The sequence below is a fragment of the Triturus cristatus genome, chromosome 12 (genome assembly GCF_964204655.1).
Source record: "Triturus cristatus chromosome 12, aTriCri1.1, whole genome shotgun sequence".
In the NCBI taxonomy this organism is placed as follows: domain Eukaryota; kingdom Metazoa; phylum Chordata; class Amphibia; order Caudata; family Salamandridae; genus Triturus; species Triturus cristatus.
The window spans coordinates 686175328-686198417 of record NC_140595.1 but is presented as its reverse complement, the minus strand read 5'-3'; the positions used below and the strand labels follow the sequence as shown (position 1 = coordinate 686198417).

The 23090-nt window shown below is 46.6% G+C and overlaps 1 protein-coding gene across 1 annotated transcript in view; it reads right to left on the bottom strand.

Moving 5' to 3' along the window:
- The window catches only part of LOC146780093 (ribonuclease kappa-A-like), a 108381-nt gene that overhangs the window by 42525 nt on the left and 42766 nt on the right, over positions 1–23090 (bottom strand). The window contains exon 2 of the mRNA XM_085637885.1: positions 8581–8660. Within this exon, the coding sequence (XP_085494011.1) occupies positions 8581–8660 (80 nt within the window). The remainder of the gene's footprint in view (positions 1–8580; positions 8661–23090) is intronic.

Sequence of the window (23090 nt, the reverse complement as noted above, 5' to 3'; positions counted from 1 at the left end):
CATAACCCACGTTTGGGTATAAAGGCTGAAACATGTTGACCAACCTTCTTTTTCACCATAGCAGTTATAAATCCATACCGCTGGTGCTCTGGTTTTAATCCTAAAACCAAAGGAAATGATGGATGGAGTGTTGAACATTGCAAGCACTCACCCCCAGTCAACTGATCTGGGTTTAATCCATCACCGTTCTTTAGCCCACTCTGCCACCCCAGTTCAGACATGGCCATATGCAAATCAGTCTGACCCTGTGCCTCATGGGAACAGTCCAGCCCGAACTGCCAAGCCATGTCTTCCCTGGACCGGAAACAAGCTTCCTAGGACCGGTTTCTGGCATTTCAGCCGTCTTCAGCCAGGCTTGCTTGAATCCAGTGGCAAAGTGAGCAAGGGACTCACGTCTGAGCATACCCTGCCAACTTATGGCGAACAAAGCAAAAAACAAGCTTCCTAGGACTGTTCCCATGAGGCACAGGGTCAGACTGATTTGCATATGGCCATGTCTGAACTGGGGTGGCAGAGTGGGCTAAAGAACGGTGATGGATTAAACCCAGATCAGTTGACTGGGGGTGAGTGCTTGCAATGTTCAACACTCCGTCCATCATTTCCTTTGGTTTTTGCTTTGTTCGCCATAAGTTGGCAGGGTATGCTCAGACGTGAGTCCCTTGCTCACTTTGCCACTGGATTCAAGCAAGCCAGGCTGAAGACAGCTGAAATGCTAGAAACCGGTCCTAGGAAGCTTGTTTCCGGTCCAGGGAAGACATGGCTTGGCAGTTCGGGCTGGACTGTTCCCATGAGGCACAGGGTCAGACTGATTTGCATATGGCCATGTCTGAACTGGGGTGGCAGAGTGGGCTAAAGAACGGTGATGGATTAAACCCAGATCAGTTGACTGGGGGTGAGTGCTTGCAATGTTCAACACTCCATCCATCATTTCCTTTGGTTTTTGCTTTGTTCGCCATAAATTGACAGGGTATGCTTAGACGTGAGTCCCTTGCTCACTTTGCCACTGGATTCAAGCAAGCCTGGCTGAAGACGGCTGAAATGCCAGAAACCGGTCCTAGGAAGCTTGTTTCCGGTCCAGGGAAGACATGGCTTGGCAGTTCGGGCTGGACTGTTCCCATGAGGCACAGGGTCAGACTGATTTGCATATGGCCATGTCTGAACTGGGGTGGCAGAGTGGGCTAAAGAACGGTGATGGATTAAACCCAGATCAGTTGACTGGGGGTGAGTGCTTGCAATGTTCAACACTCTGTCCATCATTTCCTTTGGTTTTTGCTTTGTTCGCCATAAGTTGGCAGGGTATGCTCAGACGTGAGTCCCTTGCTCACTTTGCCACTGGATTCAAGCAAGCCTGGCTGAAGACGGCTGAAATGCCAGAAACCGGTCCTAGGAAGCTTGTTTCCGGTCCAGGGAAGACATGGCTTGGCAGTTCGGGCTGGACTGTTCCCATGAGGCACAGGGTCAGACTGATTTGCATATGGCCATGTCTGAACTGGGGTGGCAGAGTGGGCTAAAGAACGGTGATGGATTTAACCCAGATCAGTTGACTGGGGGTGAATGCTTGCAATGTTCAACACTCCGTCCATCATTTCCTTTGGTTTTTGCGATGGTTTTAATCCTAGCAGTGGGTATCTTAGAATAAAATTAGTATCGACACCTCCTAGCTAGTTTTAGTTTCACTGTTTTCACTTGTTTTGCGCTGCGCCCTCACTTTTTGAACTATTTTTGCTATGAGGATTTAGTTTATCCTCGGTGTGACAAAACATCCCTGAGCTCCCTTCTCATTGAGAGGGTGCAGCCCTCAAAGGAACTAGGGTTTTCCTTTGAGAGGAGAGTCCCTATGATGAAGCATGTCACCTTGTGGTGAGTGAGGGATTTCGTCCTAAAAAGAGAAATGCCTATTTTTTCTGTTCATGGTGGTATCTGTGTTTTTCTTTATTTGACATGTAGTTGTGGACACATTCTTTAATGGTAGATATTATAGACCCAGGGATTTGGTACTGTTATGTAAGTGTAGTTTGGGGAATCAGTCCCGGGTGGTCTTTAAAAGTTTTCCTCAGGACCCTCTTGTTTTCAATCGGTTTGTGTTTGTGAGACAAAACTCCTCCACGCAAGCAAACAAAGAGACCCCAAACTCTTCTAGGAAACCATCAACCAGTTATTAGATGGCAGGCACCGACACCACAACTTGGACATAATGGAGGACACCTGGAGAACCCACATCGAACTTCTATATAATGAAACTCCATTCCCAGGCACTCCAAGGCAAGGAAAACTAAAAGGGAAGGGTGATACCAGTGTAGGCCCAGTCAAGGACACCCCTAGTCCAGATTCATTCGACTTCTCCCCACAAATTCACAAGAACAAGTCCTTAAAACTATCAAAAAGCTAAGAACGGAGGAAGCACCAGGGCCAAATGGCCTGCCAAGCGCCCTGTTTCACCACGATCCTCCATTCTGGTCTGGTATCCTGACCCCTCTTTTTACTCATGCCCTGGCGTCCGGTATGCTTCCCGACTCTTGGCGAGGCAGTATCCTAAATCCAATTTACAAGTCAGGCGCACGCTCTGACCCCACTGATTACAGGTTAATAGCACTAATCGACGTGGAGGGAAAAATGTACGCTTCAAACCTGTTGGTAGACCTAGAGGACTGGGTCCGCCGCGCAAACCTTATCCCCACTACGCAAACTGGATTCTGAGCAGGGATGGGCACCCTCACAAACATCTCTCCAGTCACGCTCTTGGCCAATAAAGCCATATCTAACTCCAACACCTTATATACATGCTTTATTGACCTCAAAGCGGCCTTTGATAAGATATCAAGAGCCAAGCTATGGGCTAAGATGCAAAGTTGGGGGGCACCACCCAAACCTTTGGCAGCTATCACCAACCTGTACACAGATACGTGGGTCCAAATAAGGAACGGAGACGAGCGCAGCATAACTAGGAAAATTGCAACATTCAATGGGCTAAAACAGGGGTGCGTATTGGCTCCCTGCTTATTCAACATTTACACCGCAGGCCTAGACAAGCACCTCCGCCTTATTCAAGCTGACCCCGCAAAATTGGGCAAAATCCCAACTCCAAGTCTTCAATACGCGGATGATATTGTCCTATTAGCACAAACCCCAATAGGTCTGCAGCGACTAATTTCCAAACTGGGAACCTACATCACCTCCGTTCAACTCACAAGCAACCACAAAAAAACAAAGGTGATGTGCTTCTCTAAACATCATTCAACAAGTAAAAAAAGTAAATTCACCTGGAAATTAGATGAGAAACCGTTAACCAGGGTGGTTTCTTACTTAGGCTTCCAACTGGATTGCCATCTTAACTTCAAACAACATCTGGACCAAGGCCGCACAAAAGCAAAACAACTGCTCTTCACATTCAAAAGCTTACAGCAAATACTTTCAGGTTGCTCAACAGGGCACTTGCTTAAAGTAATCATAGTTACATTTCTACCTTCCATCTCATACGGTTCAGAAATATTGAATACCAATGATGCTATAGCACTAAATACAGCACAACCTATTCTTTTCAAGCACCTGTTTTTAATTCCTTGTCAAATTTCGCACGCCCAATTCCGACTGTAATATGGACTAAAAAAACAGAAACCAGACAGAAAAGGCGCACTAGTCAAATACTATTTGAGGATGAGAGCACCTGAAGAGAACACCCTAGCCCACCATTGTTGGATGGAGATCAAAACCCAAACTAGGCTAAAAAACTCCATTTCAACAGTGCTAAAACAATCACTCCTGGCACTACAAATAGAGGAGGCATGGCTAACCACTACAACGTTTCCTGGATTTAAAATCGTTGTGAACAACGCCATCAAATGAACATCTTTATTAACCGATAAAACAGCCATCTAAAAATAAAAAAAAAACACGTTTGGGCAGTGATACAATCGTACCATACCCTAAAACCCCAGCACTAATTGCAACTGTTGAGGCTGGGGGCATACCCCACGAAGGACTTGAACCCAACATAGAAACAAACATGGTCAACTAAAGAATGTCGGCTGTGCGGACAGGGAGATGAGTCATTATTGCATCTCCTATGTATCTGCCCCGCATTATTAGAAACCAGGAAAACAGTCCTGCGGAAGGAACTGAGAAAAGCACAAATAAGGACATGCAGAGCGGCAGTTATAAAATGTCTCGGCGGGACGTCCATTCAACTGTCCTGCAGTGCCATAAACTTTTGGAAAACGGCGGCAAAAGAACTGGACAAAATAGCAAACTAACGCAAGCAGCCTTATCACAATTTGTTTACAGCTCTTCAATGGCACAGATTATAACTTTTTTAATGTACCAGCTGCTAATCGCCCCAAATGCTTATTAATTGAACCGCTTTATTGTGTAAAAGGCTTTTGGTAAAATGTGGCAAAAATAACTTTTTAAATCCTTAAATTATTTATTGCCTGTTGACATGATTTAGCCTCATCTTTCTTTTCATTTCCCCATAACATTTGTTTTCTTCTTTTAGATACCAGTTTTAAAATGTTGATCCACGGTCTTGGGCATCATGGTGGTACGCCCACACTTTTATGATTTTAATGAAATCAAATGAAAGTATTTTTGATCTTGACCATATCAAATGTGGCTTATCTTGGGTTCAAAAGTGAGTGGACAGCTGGCAGGTACCATTACAAAAATTCCAATGGACTAAAGTTCACACCTTTCTCTGAAGCTTTCTTATATCTATAAAGAAGGCATGGAAGGAGAATGTTCCACTTCCTTCCAAATAGTCTTCCAAAAACACTTATCATGTGTTTAAGAGTTTTATTAGCCATCTCAACTAGTTCATTAGTTTAGTTGTGCAAAGAATGTCAGTCATATCTTCCTCATCCCACATTTCCTTTATGTAATCCAATTCGGAATTCATTGTAAGAGACTAGGCCAAAAATAAGAGAAATGGATGGATACCGCCCCTATCAGATTTATAGGGTAACTCTTGGTACTCTCGGGGTTGTGGCTCAGGGGGAAAAGGTATTGTTAGTATCCTCATTTTGGCACATACTCATCGCACTCCAGTTTAGTTATTTGGAGACAGGTTTTCACCATTTCAGTGATGCCCACTGGCTTCTGAGAGATGTAATGCACTATAAAATGCCATGTGTGAGTAAACAATATGATATATGTGAGAAAACACAGTGAATATAACCCACAACACCCCAGCTCTAAAAAATACAAGACCCTGCAACCCCTCCTTCTTCCCAGCAACAATCCCTGCCTCTGATGCCCCCGGTTTCACCCGCTACGCCACAACTCTTCGGAGTTGCGGTGGCTCTCCAGCATCCTCTGGGGCAGACCACCAGTCATCACACCAGGTCTCTTCTTCCTCGCAGTCGGGGACGGGTCAGTCTCTGCTTCTCCATTTGGCATCTTCTCTGTGAGGGCAGCATCCTCCTGCCGCATCCTGCACTGCAGAGGCATTCCAGTGCTCCCAATTGTCCTGGTTAGTGCTGCTGTCTCCTAGGTCTCATCCGTTCTCAATGCCGTTTGTCCTCTTGTCCTTCCGGCTTGCCTTTCCTTCCGGGTCCGCTGCCTCCTTTTCCTCCTGCAGGTGTCCATTAAATTGGTCCCTCCATGTGAAGGCCCTGCCTTCCTGTTTAAAGAGACAACGGCCCTTCAGTGTCTTTGTTGCGGTTGAGTTGGATGTTTTAACCCTCTCTTTACTTTTCTTGCAGGGTTCTAGACATCGAGGGCGCTCACCATGAGTGTGGCAAGATAAACTACAAGTAAGGAAAGGGTCAAAGGGGTTTAATCTCTCACATTCATGTAATGGTCTGGAACCACCTGTCTAGGAAAAGACATCTACAAAAAGAGCCATGGCTACGACAGGGGAAGTCATGCTCTACAAAGAGGCTGTTCTGGATATTGGGTAATATGCCCACTACCCCTAGGATATCCTTCTTCCCCGAAGTCGAAGTCGTGGTAAGGTCCAGAAGATCAATAATGTTGACACTGAAATAGATCCTCCCAAAAGATATGCCTATGACTGACTCGCAGCAGCACTTGGCATGCCTTGTTAGACCTTCAGACGTGCCACTTTTTTTTGCAAGTAGAACATGTGTGGCAAAGCTGCTCAATTTCTGCACTCATCCTGGGAATAAGAAAAGGTTCTGCTTAGACTTTTTAACCTCCACGTGTCCCAACAACTTAACACTTTGGTTCTGCATTAATAAGTTCTGGTGCTCTCAGAGACTACCAACTGTTTCCTGTCACCAGGTGCCAGACCTGAGGACTTCACTGTAAGTAGGGAATCTGCCTAAGGGTTATGCTTGGTGCTCAGTTCAGGGTCCAGTATAAATGAGGCCCAAAGATAGTAGGCGTAAATGCTCCAATTGTCACATTTAGAGCCTAGTAGCCACTGAGTGCCTTGGGACTCCATAAAGCAGTTCACAAACACCCAACGTTGATGTATCAACAGCAGGTTGAATAGGTCCTCAAAGGCAGTCACAATCCTCCTCTTAGCATTCACACTCAAACCTTTATGAAAGGCATGCATAACTGTTCAGTACTCTTAAAACACCTGTAATACTGGACAGGAGTCAATCTAATCCTCCAACTTGTACCATACTTATTCAGTCATACATATTTTCTGTTGCCATCACCCAGCCATGTAACAGCCTTTTTGCATGGCCTAGCAAAGGTGCCATGGGCCTTAATGCAAGCAAGGAACATGGCTTCTCCTTTCCCAGTTGATTAGTGAAAGATCACCATAACTGGGGTGCAGCGAGCCCCCCAAACAGGTGGGTCCTGGTGCCACTGTACCGGCTGCACTACTCTAAAGATATACCCCAGAATAAAAGTCTACTTAGTAAAGCAGTTGCTTTTTCATCCTCAATTTCCACATTCTACATGTTAGGCTAATAGTACTCACCGACAAGATCATATCAGCCTTAAGAATGTAGTTGCCAATCAACTCCTTGGGGCACGAGGCAGTGCATGGGTGCTCTTCTGAAGTATGAAGCTCCATACTGTAGCAGGTGCTATCTTGGCAGGGTCAAGTTCAAGTTCAAGTTATTCAACTGTAGGGTATTAGCGAGCTGGTTCTCTTCTAGTTCTGTATCCTTCAACATCTGCTTAATTTCTTCCCTTCTCTCCATTTACTTGGATTTTATCTTTGGCGTGCTACTGGATCGGCAAGTGAAACAGGGAATGCAGGCAGAAAAGCACTGGGAATCATTAAGGACAGGGTCCGCATCTGAGGTGAGATCGACTTTAATCCCTGCACTGGTCACAGGGTGAATGTACCGTCAATCCATGGTCTCAACCGCAAAGCCTGTCGTACTCATGCCCGCATACATAACCCGCCTGATTCTACAGGCTGTCCTCAACTCTTCATCAGTGGTGACAGCGTCCTACTCAGGCTCCTAAAAGCATTGATACGGCTGAGAGGTGAGCTCTCATGAATCCTTCCACATCTCCCTGGAGGAGAAGCCATCGCTGGTAACCCAAGTTGTCTGGTGCAGAGAGATGCCCCCTAGAAGCCCAGAGGTTGAACACTTATGTACTTTGAATTTACAGAGATGTACTTCCTTCCTTGTGATCAGCTCACTTCGAGTTTGCCCCCCTGCACTCTCTAGCAGTGCTACTAATCTGCCCCCTCCCCCCTGAAAGTTGCAATGTCACCTTTAAAAGTGCATGTTCAGTCCCTTGTGCCCATCTGACCTGTGGAGTCTCTTGTGGTGGCAGACAGAGGCCGCACAAGTCTCCAACAAGTGGAGACACAAGTAATTCAGCTGAGGCCCTACTTACTCTTGCTGCATCCACGCGGCAGGCCCACGAGTGGCCGCACAAGCTTCATTCAACCTGGCTTTAATGCCAAATAGCAGAACATTCGGACTCGCTCCACGCAGACAAGACACCACACTTAAGACTACATTGCTTTCTAGATTGGCAGAGTTCCCTGTTGGATGTTGCTACCTCGTGCCCTGTTGTAGGCATAAGTAGAGAATGTATACAATGGTAATTTACTGCAAGGTTCTATTTATGTATCACAATTAAAAATTAACGCTTTCCAATGGACTGAAAGTCTTAACATTTGTGTAAAGCTACAGTACTGCCTAGTTAATGCATGTTTTGATTGACATTCATAATTTACCTATCTCTATATCTCCACCCCACACCCTCCTGGAGTAAGTCTGGACTGCCCTGGATCCACTGCCTTATGAGAAGGTTCTGTGCATTCAGTGAGCCCATGTAGTGCTCTGGTCCTAAGGATCCAGGGACAAAAGACAAAACTCATCACAAGGACTGCCCAGAGCCAAAGATTTGTACAGGCTGTGCATGTGCTAAAACTGTGTTTTGTTAAACACTTTTGTTTATGAATACAATACGTGCTGCCTGACAATGGATTTGTTGTAATACAAAATTAGCAAAAACATTTCCCCTTGTGCCAATATTTAAGATCTGGGGAGGCTACCAAAGGCTCATCATATAAGGTGAGGGCTATGGCGATGCATTGGATAAGCTCCTAAAGCTCTTCAATATAAACAAAGAGTATTGTAAAGTCACAGTGTGCACAACATTTACAGACAAAGAATTAAAATGTGAAATTAGACTTACTCCTCGAAATCTTTCTCTGTGAACGGGACGTCGTCAATGAGCACAGAGGAGTGCATGTTGAAGAAGACCCCCAGCAAGATCTGTGAAGAGACAGAACAGCATCTCAGAGACCAATGAAAAGCAGAGAAGATATATTAAGGAGCCTTTGGCATGAAGGAGGGAGTGCTTGTTTTTACCTAGATTAAACATCTGCTTCAGATGTCTACTAGAAGTGAGGCCGGATTTGCAAGTGTAAGCAGACATGGTCTTCTTCTGCATTACTTCACAAAAGAACATGCATGATTTTGCCTCTTTCCTTTTCTCACAGCATGTCAGACCAACATCACAGATGAGAGACCGATTTCCACTAGATCATATTCACTCATCAATGAGAGCAGGAACGACCAAAGCATCAAAGCCCTGGCCTGCCCATCTTCATCACAATTTCACTCCTCAAGCAGGTACAATAAGAAAAAGTGCAGTGAGGTCTGTACTATGGATTCTTCCACACATCCAGGCAGACCAAAAACACAAAATGTTTGAGTACCATGAGTGGTTATTTTTCTTAGACACAACCATGATCCAGCAAACACATATCAAGTTAGTTGTAACACTGAACACGAAGGACTAGGGACATGTAGGGACTGACCCCAATATACCTTTGATAACTCTAGGAGTAGACACAACAGAAACTCAACATATTTCATGGGCATTCTGGAAGAGAGAACCACTCGCAGAAACCGGACAGAAGCCAGGCTCATGAGATACTAATTGGTGTCATGCAAGCCTGGACCACCGTGCACCGGTTTTCTGTTCAGCTGGATACCTCTCTTTGGACACCCTGTCCAATATGTCTAAAAAATGAACAACCTTCAGGTACTATGCATCTTTGAACTGAGCATCATCCCACAAGTCAGTATTGTCTCCTAAAGTGTCTTCCACCGTCTTCAACATCAAAGAGGGTCTTCTTCCTTTTCACACTTATTTACTTATCTTTTCATCTGCGACATCGCACCTCGGTTACTTTAACATTGGTTACCCAGGGCTCCTTTGCCAAGGAAGTCTGCAAACCTCAGTCTATGGCCTGCATCATCTTCAGATAGTTCATGTGTTCTGAGAAGCTCTTCCATGCCTACCAGCCAACCGGACGGCTAAGCACAGAATGTCTGACGAAATTAGACATCCAAGTAGCTACACACAAATGATTCAATATAAGATCTCTCAATATAAATAATTTCTCTCTCAGAGTAAACAAGATCCGAAGAGTGGAGAAGAGTCACCTGTTCACAACAGCTTATAAAACAGTAAAAAACTAAATGTGTGACCCTGCGGGTTGTTGTTTCGCCAGGCAGCACTCTGCAACGACTGTGAAGCGAGATAGGCACTTTATAAAAGCCCCTAATAAAACACAAAAGATTACTGACAAATTCAGACTGGATTCCCCATGGTCAAAAATGTATTGTAAAACGTTGTAACTGGGCTTTAGATAAGCTTGCTACTTGTGTGTTAAGGGTACAGGCTAGGAATGCTCGACCTGGTGAGCTATATGCACTCATAGCTCACAGATCTGCTCGAAGCTTCTTGCTTTTCTGCTTTTGGTGGGCAAAACTTGCCTATTTCAGATAAGAGAGAGAGTCAGCAGTGCAAGACTCCTGGTTCCAAGGTCAGAAACTAGTGTAAACCCTAGTGAAAGCATCAGACGAGACAAGCATCAGCAGCCAGACTGCTTGCTGTCTGTCAAACATACCTTCTAATTTAAAATCACATTTCCCCATGTAGGTTTTTTGGCACAAAAAAAAATAAATTTGTACCTTGGCATCTGGTGGTGCAGCCACTAGAAATCAGAGAGGTTTTGCAGTGGTGCATGACGAAGAGGTGCCTTAGGCGCAGCTGTGACCCTAAGCAACATACCCTTCCACTCTCCATCTGCACATCGCCATATGACCCTAAGCAACATACCCTTGCACTCTCCAGCTGCCCATCATCTAATGACCTGAAGCAACATACCCTTCCACTCTCCAGCTGCCCATCTTCATATGCCCCTAAGCAACATACCCTTCCCCTCTCCAGCTGCCCATCGTCATATGACCCTAAGCAACATAACCTTCCACTCTCCAGCTGCCCATCGTCTAATGACCCTAAGCAATATACCCTTCCACTCTCCAGCTGCCCATTGCTATATGACCCTAAGCAACATACCCATCCACTCTCCAGCTGCCCATCGTCATATGCCCCTAAGCAACATACCCTTCCACTCTCCAGCAGCCCATCGTCTAATGACCCTAAGCAACAAACCCTTCCACTCTCCAGCGGCCCATCGCTATATGACCCTAAGAAACATACTCTTCCACTCTCCAGCTGCCCATCGTCATATGACCCTGAGTAACATACCCTTCCAATCTCCAGCTGCCCATCGTCATATGACCCTGAGTAACATACCCTTCCAATCTCCAGCTGCCCATCGTCATATGACCCTATGCAACATGCCGTTCCACTCTCCAGCTGCCCATCACTACATGGCTCTAAGCAACATACCCTTCCACTCTCCAGGTGCCCATCATCATATGACCCTAAGCAACATACCCTTCCACTCTACAGCTGCCCATCGTCATATGACCCTAAGCAACATGCCCTTCCACTCTCTGGCTGCCCATCACTACGTGGCTCTAAGCAACATACCCTTCCACTCTCCAGCTGCCCATCGTCATATGACCCTAAGCAACATACACTTCCACTCTCCAGCTGCCCATCGTCATATGACCCTAAGCAACATACCCTTCCACTCTCCAGCTGCCCAATGTCATATGACCCTAAGCAACATACCCTTCCACTCTCCAGCTGCCCATCGTCATATGACCCTAAGCAACATGCCCTTCCACTCTCCGGCTGCCCATCACTACATGGCTCTAAGCAACATACCCTTCCACTCTCCAGCTGCCCATCGTCATATGACCCTAAGCAACATACACTTCCACTCTCCAGCTGCCCATCGTCATATGACCCTAAGCAACATACCCTTCCACTCTTCAGCTGCCCATCGTCATATGACCCTAAGCAACATACCCTTCCACTCTCCAGCTGCCCATTGTCATATGACCCTAAGCAACATACCCTTCCACTCTCCAGCTGCCCATCGTCATATGACCCTAAGCAACATACACTTCCACTCTCCAGCTGCCCATCGTCATATGACCATAAGCAACATACCCTTCCACTCTCCAGCTGCCCATTGTCATATGACCCTAAGCAACATACCCTTCCACTCTCCAGCTGCCCATCGTCATATGACCCTATGCAACATACCCTTCCATACACCAGCTACCCATTGCCATATGACCCTAAGCAGCATATCCTTCCACTCTCCAGCTGCCCATCGTCATATGACCCTAAGCAACATACCCTTCCACTCTCCAGCTGCCCATTGTCATATTACCCTAAGTAACATACCCTTCCGCTCTCCAGCCTGCCATCGTCATATGACTAAGCAACACACCCTCCACTCTCCAGCTGCCCAATGTCATATGACCCTAAGCAACATACCCTTCCACTCTCCAGCTGCCCATTGTCTAATGACCCTAAGCAACATACCCTTCCACTCTCCGGCTGCCCATCGTCATATGACCCTAAGCTACATACCCTTCAACTCTCCAGCTGCCCATCGTCATATGACCCTAAGCAACATACCCTTCCACACTCCAGCTACCCATTGCCATATGACCCTAAGCAGCATATCCTTCCACTCTCCAGCTGCCCATCGTCATATGACCCTAAGCAACATACCCTTCCACTCTCCAGCTGCCCATTGCCATATTACCCTAAGTAACATACCCTTCCACTCTCCAGCTTGCCATCGTCATATGACCCCAAGCAACATACCCTTCCACTCTCCAGCTGCCCATCGTCATATGACCCTAAGCAGCATACCCTTCCACTCTCCAGCTGCCCATTGTCATATGACCCTTAGCAACATACCCTTCCACACTCCAGCTACCCATCGTCATATGACCCTAAGCAACATACCCTTCCACTCTCCAGCTGCCCATCACCATATGGCCCTAAGCAGAATACCCTTCCATCTCCAGCTGCCCATTGTCTAATGACCCTAAGCAACATACCCTTCCTCTCTTCAGCTGCTCATCGTCTAAGCAACATACCCTTCCACTCTCCAGCTGCCCATTGTCATATTACCCTAAGTAACATACCCTTCCACTCTCCAGCTGCCCATCGTCATATGACCCTAAGCAGCATACCCTTCCACTCTCCAGCTGCCCATCGTCATATGACCCTTAGCAACATACCCTTCCACACTCCAGCTACCCATCGCCATATGACCCTAAACAGTATACCCTTCCACTCTCCAGCTGCCCATCATCATATGACCCTAAGCAGCATACCCTTCCACTCTCCAGCTGCTCATCGTCTAATGACCCTAAGCAACATACCCTTCCCCTCTCCAGCTGTCCATCGTCATATGAACCTACGCAACATACCCTTCCACCCTCCAGCTTCCCATCACCATATGGACCTTAGCAGCATACCCTTCCACTCTCCAGCTGCACATCGTCATATGACCCTAAGCAACATACCCTTCCACTGTTCAGCTGCTTATCGTCATATGACCCTAAGCAACATACCCTTCCACTCTCCAGCTGCCCATTGTCATATGACCCTAAGCAACATACCCTTCCACCCTCCAGCTTCCCATCACCATATGGACCTTAGCAGCATACCCTTCCACTCTCCAGCTGCACATCGTCATATGACCCTAAGCAACATACCCTTCCACTGTTCAGCTGCTTATCGTCTAAGTAACATACCCTTCCACTCTCCAGCTGCCCATTGTCATATTACCCTAAGTAACATACCCTTCCACTCTCCAGCTTGCCATCGTCATATGACCCTAAGCAACATACCCTTCCACTCTCCAGCTGCCCATCGTCATATGACCCTAAGCAACATACCCTTCCACTCTCCAGCTGCCCATTGTCATATTACCCTAAGTAACATACCCTTCCACTCTCCAGCTTGCCATCGTCATATGACCCCAAGCAACATACCCTTCCACTCTCCAGCTGCCCATCATCATATGACCCTAAGCAGCATACCCTTCCACTCTCCAGCTGCCCATCGTCATATGACCCTTAGCAACATACCCTTCCACACTCCAGCTACCCATCGTCATATGACCCTAAGCAACATACCCTTCCACTCTCCAGCTGCCCATCACCATATGGCCCTAAGCAGCATACCCTTCCATCTCCAGCTGCCCATTGTCTAATGACCCTAAGCAACATACCCTTCCACTCTTCAGCTGCTCATCGTCTAAGCAACATACCCTTCCACTCTCCAGCTGCCCATTGTCATATTACCCTAAGTAACATACCCTTCCACTCTCCAGCTTGCCATTGTCATATGACCCTAAGCAACATACCCTTCCACTCTCCAGCTGCCCATCGTCATATGACCCTAAGCAGCATACCGTTCCACTCTCCAGCTGCCCATCGTCATATGACCCTTAGCAACATACCCTTCCACACTCCAGCTACCCATCGCCATATGACCCTAAACAGTATACCCTTCCACTCTCCAGCTGCCCGTCATCATATGACCCTAAGCAGCATACCCTTCCACTCTCCAGCTGCTCATCGTCTAATGACCCTAAGCAACATACCCTTCCACTGTTCAGCTGCTTATCGTCTAAGCAACATACCCTTCCACTCTCCAGCTGCCCATTGTCATATTACCCTAAGTAACATACCCTTCCACTCTCCAGCTTGCCATCGTCATATGACCCTAAGCAACATACCCTTCCACTCTCCAGCTGCCCATCGTCATATGACCCTAAGCAGCATACCCTTCCACTCTCCAGCTGCCCATCGTCATATGACCCTTAGCAACATACCCTTCCACACTCCAGCTACCCATCGCCATATGACCCTAAACAGTATACCCTTCCACTCTCCAGCTGCCCATCATCATATGACCCTAAGCAGCATACCCTTCCACTCTCCAGCTGCTCATCGTCTAATGACCCTAAGCAACATACCCTTCCACTCTCCAGCTGTCCATCGTCATATGACCCTACGCAACATACCCTTCCACCCTCCAGCTTCCCATCACCATATGGCCCTTAGCAGCATACCCTTCCACTCTCCAGCTGCACATCGTCATATGACCCTAAGCAACATACCCTTCCACTGTTCAGCTGCTTATCGTCTAAGTAACATACCCTTCCACTCTCCAGCTGCCCATTGTCATATTACCCTAAGTAACATACCCTTCCACTCTCCAGCTTGCCATCGTCATATGACCCTAAGCAACATACCCTTCCACTCTCCAGCTGCCCATCGTCATATGACCCTAAGCAACATACCCTTCCACTCTCCAGCTGCCCATCGTCATATGACCCTTAGCAACATACCCTTCCACACTCCAGCTACCCATCACCATATGACCCTAAACAGTATACCCTTCCACTCTCCAGCTGCCCATCATCATATGACCCTAAGCAGCATACCCTTCCACTCTCCAGCTGCTCATCGTCTAATGACCCTAAGCAACATACCCTTCCACTCTCCAGCTGTCCATCGTCATATGACCCTACGCAACATACCCTTCCACCCTCCAGCTGCCCATCACCATATGGCCCTAAGCAGCATACCCTTCCACTCTCCAGCTGCACATCGTCATATGACCCTAAGCAACATACCCTTCCACTGTTCAGCTGCTTATCGTCTAAGCAACATACCCTTCCACTCTCCAGCTGCCCATTGTCATATTACCCTAAGTAACATACCCTTTCACTCTCCAGCTTGCCATCGTCATATGACCCTAAGCAACATACCCTTCCACTCTCCAGCTGCCCATCGTCATATGACCCTTAGCAACATACCCTTCCACACTCCAGCTACCCATCGCCATATGACCCTAAACAGTATACCCTTCCACTCTCCAGCTGCCCATTGTCATATGACCCTAAGCAGCATACCCTTCCACTCTCCAGCTGCTCATTGTCTAATGACCCTAAGCAACATACCCTTCCACTCTCCAGCTGTCCATCGTCATATGACCCTATGCAACATACCCTTCCACTCTCCGGCTGCCCATCATCATATGACCCTACGCAGCATACCCTTCCATACTCCAGCTGCCAAGAGGCAAGAAGTGTATAAACAATCAGTTTTAGTCTGCCAGGAAGGTCATTTCAATTGTAGGGCACACTATTCCTGTCAGCTGAGCATCTGCCAATGAACTTTAAACACCGACTAGGGCCCCTTAATTGCTGACCTAAGGATGGGATTTGATGGTTTAAATTTCTAGCAGATTGTCTAAAAACCAAATGCAGGCTCTTGTTAGGCCTTAATAAAATACTTGGTATTTACTTTTTGTTTGCATATCTAATGTTCATATTTGCTAATGTTCATGTGCTAATGTCCCACTAATTTTTACTCTAACAGCCTTGCATCTTTTATTGGTTAAGGTTAGTGTTAAATAAAGCCTTGTAAAATATATGATTGTTGTTGCCTTGGCCAGCTAACAGAAAACAGGGATTCAGCATGTAAAGATAACCATGTAGAATCTCTGGCAGCTAATTTGCATATTAACCAACCCTCACAAACTACATTCTGTGAGGGATTATCAAGAACTCGGCTCTGCAGACCCACAGGCTAACTACAGGACTTACAAAGCTAAGGAAAATCTAACTTGGAGGGCCTAAAATGTATTAGCACACTTCAAAAGGATGCAGCATCCTTTCTATGTTATTGCCGCAGTGCCCATCGGTGTGCTTCTCCGCCACATTTCCCCTAGGGCAGCCACTCTCCTGCTCTTCCAGGATCTAGCTTGGGCACATGACGCCCCTACGGGTAATATAACTGTAATGCTGCCCTGCCAACAGGGACTGCCCATTGCTCAGTAGGATGGGCCACCCATTCCGGCTCCACACTTTTGTCTGTGTGATGTTACCAGAATTTGTGCTGTGCACATCTGTAGACCAACATTAAGGGGTTGATACATTATCACTAAGCTCTTGAGGCAACTGGAGAAATCCATACGCCCTTGGTAAATCAGCTTATCACTTAATCAAATGCAGGAAACAAGAGGACTTCGAATATCATCATCACCCCTCTCACTCATGGCACCCCAAACACAAAAAACTTCAAGCCACCACACCTCTAATTCCCAACCTTCCCCAAAACCTTGTGGTGCTTATCTCACGAAACAGTAGCCCATCCTGTACCACGGGCATTCATACTTCGAACCATTGCCCAGCCATCCAGCTCACAAACCCTCACACCGTAAACAGACAAACCGTAGGGGCATATTTACCAATCTTTCACGCAGCCCAGGGCAGCAGGCAAAGTTGCTGCACTGCATTGTGTGAAAGGGAGAGCAGAAATGCTCCATATTTACAAAGATATCGAGCATTTCTGCCCTATCTTAGCGCTGCCTCACTCTTTGAAGTCTAACGCCAACGCATGCACCCTTGCACCAGCCAGATGTCTTCATCCATCAATCTGTGTTGTGTCATATACATCTTTCTTCCGTCCACCACACCATGGGGTAATGAGTCAGCGCAATTTAGCCATTGGATAACTACACTGTGATTGACTGCATTTTTCCCTTTCACAAGGCGCACATCCACACACAAAGTAGTTCACTTAAGTACTAGGAAGTACTATGGCAAAAACCATGACAAAATAAAACAAGCACTGACAAAACCAAATGGCTGGAAGTCAGCATCAGACCTTCTGACTTTGCTAATGCTTGTTAATTCTGTAATGGCTCCCACCCTCTATTTAGCATGTTTTATTTCTAAAGCATTTTACAGGGGCAGGGCTTACAAATAAACTGTTACAGTTAAATACCAAGTGCATTGCATGCAATCTGCCGTTCCTGTAGCTGCACAGTTCATGTTGGTGGTCTGAGGTACGACCTTCCATCTCAGACCAGAGTCTGATCCGGTTTTGTGTAGGCGTGCCTTCAGTAGGGTCTTCATTTGTTTGTTGGATACATTTACATAATTTAGTTAACAGCAAACTGTTTCTCTACTCTGTTCTCTGGGCATAGAAACTTTAAATGACTTATTCTAGGGCATGGTAATCCTGCTAAGCATATTCTCTGGCATAGTACACGTGGTACCCATTATGTGTCCTGTGGTAGCATGCATGATGGATGATATTTCTCTTGCTTTTAGCCATTGCCTGATTTTCCAGATATTCATGAGATCTCCTGTGCCATATACTTGGTCTACCATGCATCCTAGCAGCATCTGGTCCTCTACATATAAATAATCAAAGGGTACCTAAATTAATTTTCTGCCTCAGAGCAAATATTCGTTCTGGATGTGGTGGCACATTTTGAGTAAATCTTTATTTACTTATTTATTAAGCCACAATGGGCAAGACTAGAACAATAGAGGCAACATTGCCATAAACAATCCCCAGTATAATGCTTTGCACCAAAGCACAAAATAGAATGCAGTGTTGATAGAACTGTTATGTTAAGATGAGTAAAGAATAACGTCGACAGGCCAAGAGGGCTGAAAGTCTATGATCCACAGCACTGGAGACAGCAATTATAACATTGTTGGAAGGCGTTCCCCAGGGAGGCTGCGGAATGCGTTCCCGACCACCCGGAGGCCCACCTTACCCAGAGTTATGCCGAGCAAGAGCAGGGAGGCCCTTCCTGGAAGGGTCTCGCACCTAGGATCGCACACGCCGCGCTTACTCTCTTCTTTGGATAGAGGGACACCACACAGTAATTCGTTGCAAGATAATATGCTTTTATCGGTGGTTGTCAGGGATCTTTATGATCCGGCAGGCAGGTGCAGAATTAATGCCACAAGCGGCAGCGATCTCGTGATGAGGGGAAAAGGGGTAGCGGGACAGTCTTTGAATCAGTGTCTCTGCGAGGTATCCGGCGCACAGCTCTCAATCCTCGAGCTGAGGGGATGTTGCTTCTCTCGGCAATCTCTGCCGGTTCTCTTGGAGGAGCGGGCCGCGAGTCACTCAGCAGGCACCGGAGGCTCGTAGTTCAGGGAGCCGCGACGGCGTCAGCAGGGCTCAGATGGTTCAGAGTTCGGGGAGCCGCGACGGCGTCAGCATGGCTCAGATGGTTCAGAGTTCGGGGAGCCGCGACAGCGTCAGCAGGGCTCAGATGGTTCAGAGTTCGGGGAGCCGCGACAGCGTCAGCAGGGCTCAGATGGTTCAGAGTTCGGGGAGCTGCGACAGCATCAGCAGGGCTCAGATGGTTCAGAGTTCGGGTAGCGTTCTTCTGTTCGGGGAGCGATCGAGCCGCGACCAAGTCAGCAGGCTCTCGTCAGTCCAGGTCTTCTCTGCCCCCGTCCCGTCAGCACCCCTTGTTATACTCCCCCTCCTCTTTGAAGTCCGGAGTCCTCGCAGAGAGGGGTCTGGTGCCTGGGGGGTGGTGTGACGGGGTTTCCTGTCGCTCGGCCCTTTGATCTGTTCAGGTGGGTCCGGGAGGGACTCCAGACACCCAGCAGGCGAGGCGCCCGCTCACCGGGGGCCTGGTGGCCGATCGAAACCTCCCTCGGGGGAGAGGCCAGAGGTGTGACAGGGTCGGCGCCTCTCGGTCTGGTTTGGGGGGTTTCGCTCTCCCTCGGCCGGGCATGCGTGTTGGGGATCTGGTCGGCCCTCGGGATGTTGGCCCACGGGAGCCAGAAGGCCGTGTCCACGAGGTTCGGCGTGGTTGTAGGGTAACTTGCTGGTCGGGAGGGCCCATGCCAAGAGGCCGGTCTCACAAACGTCCACATTAGTGTCCACTCCGAGTCTGGGTTCCCCTGGAGGGATCAGTGACCAGCAATGGCCTCAGTGTGATCGTCGACGGACGAGACAGCCATGTTCGTTCTTAGCCAGAGTGTCCAACGGGGGCATGTACTTCTGTCTGTGGAAGATGGCGACATTGAGGATCCCAGATATCATTCGACCTGCTCATGAGAGGTATCAAGAGATCGCATGTGTCCAGCTGTTCCTGACAATATGTTAAATTATGCAAACAGTCAGCCATCACAGGAGGATTGACCCTCCCACAGTGGCAAGCCACCTGTCACTTTGCTAGCAATAAGGCAATGGACACATATCTATGCTCTTATTGCGTTTTGCTTTGGGTGCAACACAACAGAGCCATTTTAGGCAATGGAGATAGCTGCATATCAGTAATTTCTAAGGCTTGAAATATTTGAGACTAATAGGCAACTATAGGGGCAGAGCCAGGCGCCATGGATAAAGTCGGCCTCAGAGATGCCGCAGCAGACACAATCGGATGTCGATCGTAGTCCCCACGTATATAACTGGAGCAAAGTATGATAGATGCGGTGAAGGAACTTAAAATGAATTTGCCGCAAACGACCATTAGCGGCGAGAGCTCCGGGTCTGCACATAGCAAAAGGCCCATTCTTTGGGTGTAATAGTGTCACCGAAATCCCTCTCCCAAGCATCTCTTGTTTACGGGGTACTAATCGGGCCGTGGCTTGTATTGAGGTGTACAGGCGTGTGATCATGTGTCAATAGGAGTCTGCCGTGAGTAGGACTTTCAGGGCGTGACATTCAGAGTGTGCTCATGGAAACTCACAATAGTGATCTTTACATTTTGCCCGGGTCTGTAGGTAGAGAAATGAGTCCAAGGCATTGGCGTCCGCCCGCTCTAGCGTGGCCATGCCGGTATGAACTCGCCATTTAGAAGCAAGTCACCCAGTCTTCATACCCCGAGTGGCGAGCCTAGTCAGTGTACTTGAGCGAAATGTGCTGAAGAGTAGGGGAAAATGTGTGCGGGCCTGATGGGGTGAGTACAATCAGTCTCTCCCGTATCACCGGCGTATACTGTCCCATGCTAACTGCGTATGCACCACTGTATGGATTACCTATAAGTGTATGTAATGAGGCCGGAAATACTTTGTCATGCTCAATAGCAATGTGAGCCATATAGGGTGGAGTGTGTAGCCAATAATATGCATAGTGCGCAGAGATGTAATACAGCTTGAAATCGGATGCAGCCAGACCACCCTGTTCATATGACAGTGTGAGAATTTCCCACTTGACTCAGGGCTGTTTATCATGAGGTATTTAAGTGTATTAAAAAATTGTCTGGTCAGAGGGACCGGTATGTTTTTGAGGAGGTACAAGAGTTTTGAGAGGAGAATAATTTTCATCAAGGCAATTCTGCGGTGTAGGGACAGGGAAAGTCTGATCCAGCAGGCCACCTGGTCCTCCATTTTGGATATAGTAGTACCATAATTTTCGGTAATGACAGTCTCTCAGTTTCGGCTCATCCATATTGCAAGGTACTTTAGGGATGTAGTGCACCAAGAAAGAGAGAAAGTGAGCTATTTCTCTGTTGTCTCATTTGTGAGGGGGGAGATGGTAGATTTATTCCAGTTTATAGTTTATTTATTATGATTTGGGACTCTGAAGAGTTCCACATAAAAGGAAAAAGATACATCTAAAAATCAACATTACACTCCATAAAAAGAGAGATTTTATGGATTTGTACGGTACTAAATTCATCATATCATATAAAAACGAGGAAAAACATATATATGGAAACCATTCAAGAAACCTGCAAGTGCCAAGAGGATTGATCCATAACAAATCAGATTACCATCGATGGATACTTGGGGGACTTTTACGACGATTACAATCTAATGCTATAATAAAAACTTTCAAAATTAAGACCATATAATAAAGAGATGAGATTTGTCAATTCACAATACAGTACAAGATAACCAGCAGCATATTAACAGTGCAAGAATATTTAAAACTTAACAGAAATACAGGGTAATGCAACTCGAGGGAAAATAAGCGAAAACTGGTAGCTGTAAAATATGCATACAAATGAAAAAGCTCATAGTAAGGCAAAGATATTCAATTTCAGCATACAGTACTCGATAGCTAGCAGCAAAAAAGGTTAGAAAAGTGCAAGTGCTCAGAAACATACATAGTAAACCAATACTGTTCTAAAATATATTTAAAAATTATTTTAAAAAGCTAAAATTTGTAAAACAAATAAATTCAGGTGGCGGTGCCAGCAGACAGTTACGGGCCTCTTCTGCTGTGGTGATATTGTACTTTAAAAAACAATTCTTTAGGTATCTGCGACGTACTGGTTGTAATGTGGGGCAAACAAATAGGACATGATTTAAGTCTTGTATACAGGAGTTACATAAGTGACAAAGTCTTTCCTGTCTAGCAATGCCCTCCCAAGCTCCTGTTCCGTTTCTTAAAGGGAGTAAATTCAGTCTAAGCAACAGAATGACTCTACGTACTTCATGTATAAGATTCCATAAAACATGGTTGGGGATTTTTGTAGATTTATTCCAATTTATCACTATACTAGATAGAATGCAGAATGGGGTGAATTACTACATTAAAGGAGTAGGTTTCTGGCTTGGTAACAGAGGTACAGTGTAATATCGTCTGTGTATAAGAATATAATTAAATTAGGTGGTGCAAACGCAATGCTCCTGTGTCCATGCTGCTGTCTAATAGCACAAGCCAAAGGTTCCATCTCAAGGGCAGGGAGCAGGGGAGACCCCTATCTCATACCTCGTTTTTTAGCATGCAGATCTGAGGTCAAACGATTCACCCACACCCTAGCCCAAGGGGTAGTGTAAAGCAGCTGGATTAGGTGTATAAAGCGTGAGGAAATTCACATGTGGCTCAGTACAGCAAAAAGGTAACCCCACTCCACAGAATCAAATGCTTTAGTTGCGTCTAAAAGTGCTGTTACTGCATCTTGTGAAAAGTCAATTTGATGTAGCAATGCAAATAAGTTGCAAAGGTTATGCAAAGTAGAACAACCGGGTATAAACCCTGCGTGGTCTGGAAGGACAAGGTTGTGGAGCAGGAGTTGGAGTCTGTTGGCAAAGATCTTTGAGTCGGTGTTTATAAGGTACAAGAGATGATAGGATTCTGGATATTATGGATCTTTGCCAGGTTTCAACAAGGTAATGATGATGGCCTCTTGAAAGGAAGTGGGTAGCGAGCACTCTCCTATGCCTATGCATATAGGAGTTGCACTTTGGGTGCCAAAAATGTGCATAAGCTTTATAAATTTCAGCTATAAACCTGCCACCTCCCGGTGATCTACCTGTGTGGAGGCCAGAAATGGCCTCAGAAATTTCATCCCCAGTAATGGGTTCTTCGAGGAAGAGACGATGGCGGTCCCTCTAGCCATGCCATCGCCACCCTTTCAAAGCAGGCAGTGTAGTCTGCTGCACTGGTAGAGTGATGGTCACATATAGGGTTGGTATAATAGTCTACAAATTCCTGCAAACTACCCTTCAAGTCTTGTCTCATCACGCCATTATCACCCTGTAGTTGAACTAAAGGAGCGGATCCTCTATTCTGTTGCATTATTTTAGCAAGAGTTCTTGGGCAGTGGCAAACTGACATAAATGTTTAATTTCCCTGTCAGCCTCTTTTTGAAACTCAGAAGTTTGGCCTGGATATTCGCCAGTACTGTGGGCAAAGGGTCATGACTATATAGGGGTTCAAGAGCTCTTTCTCTAGGGT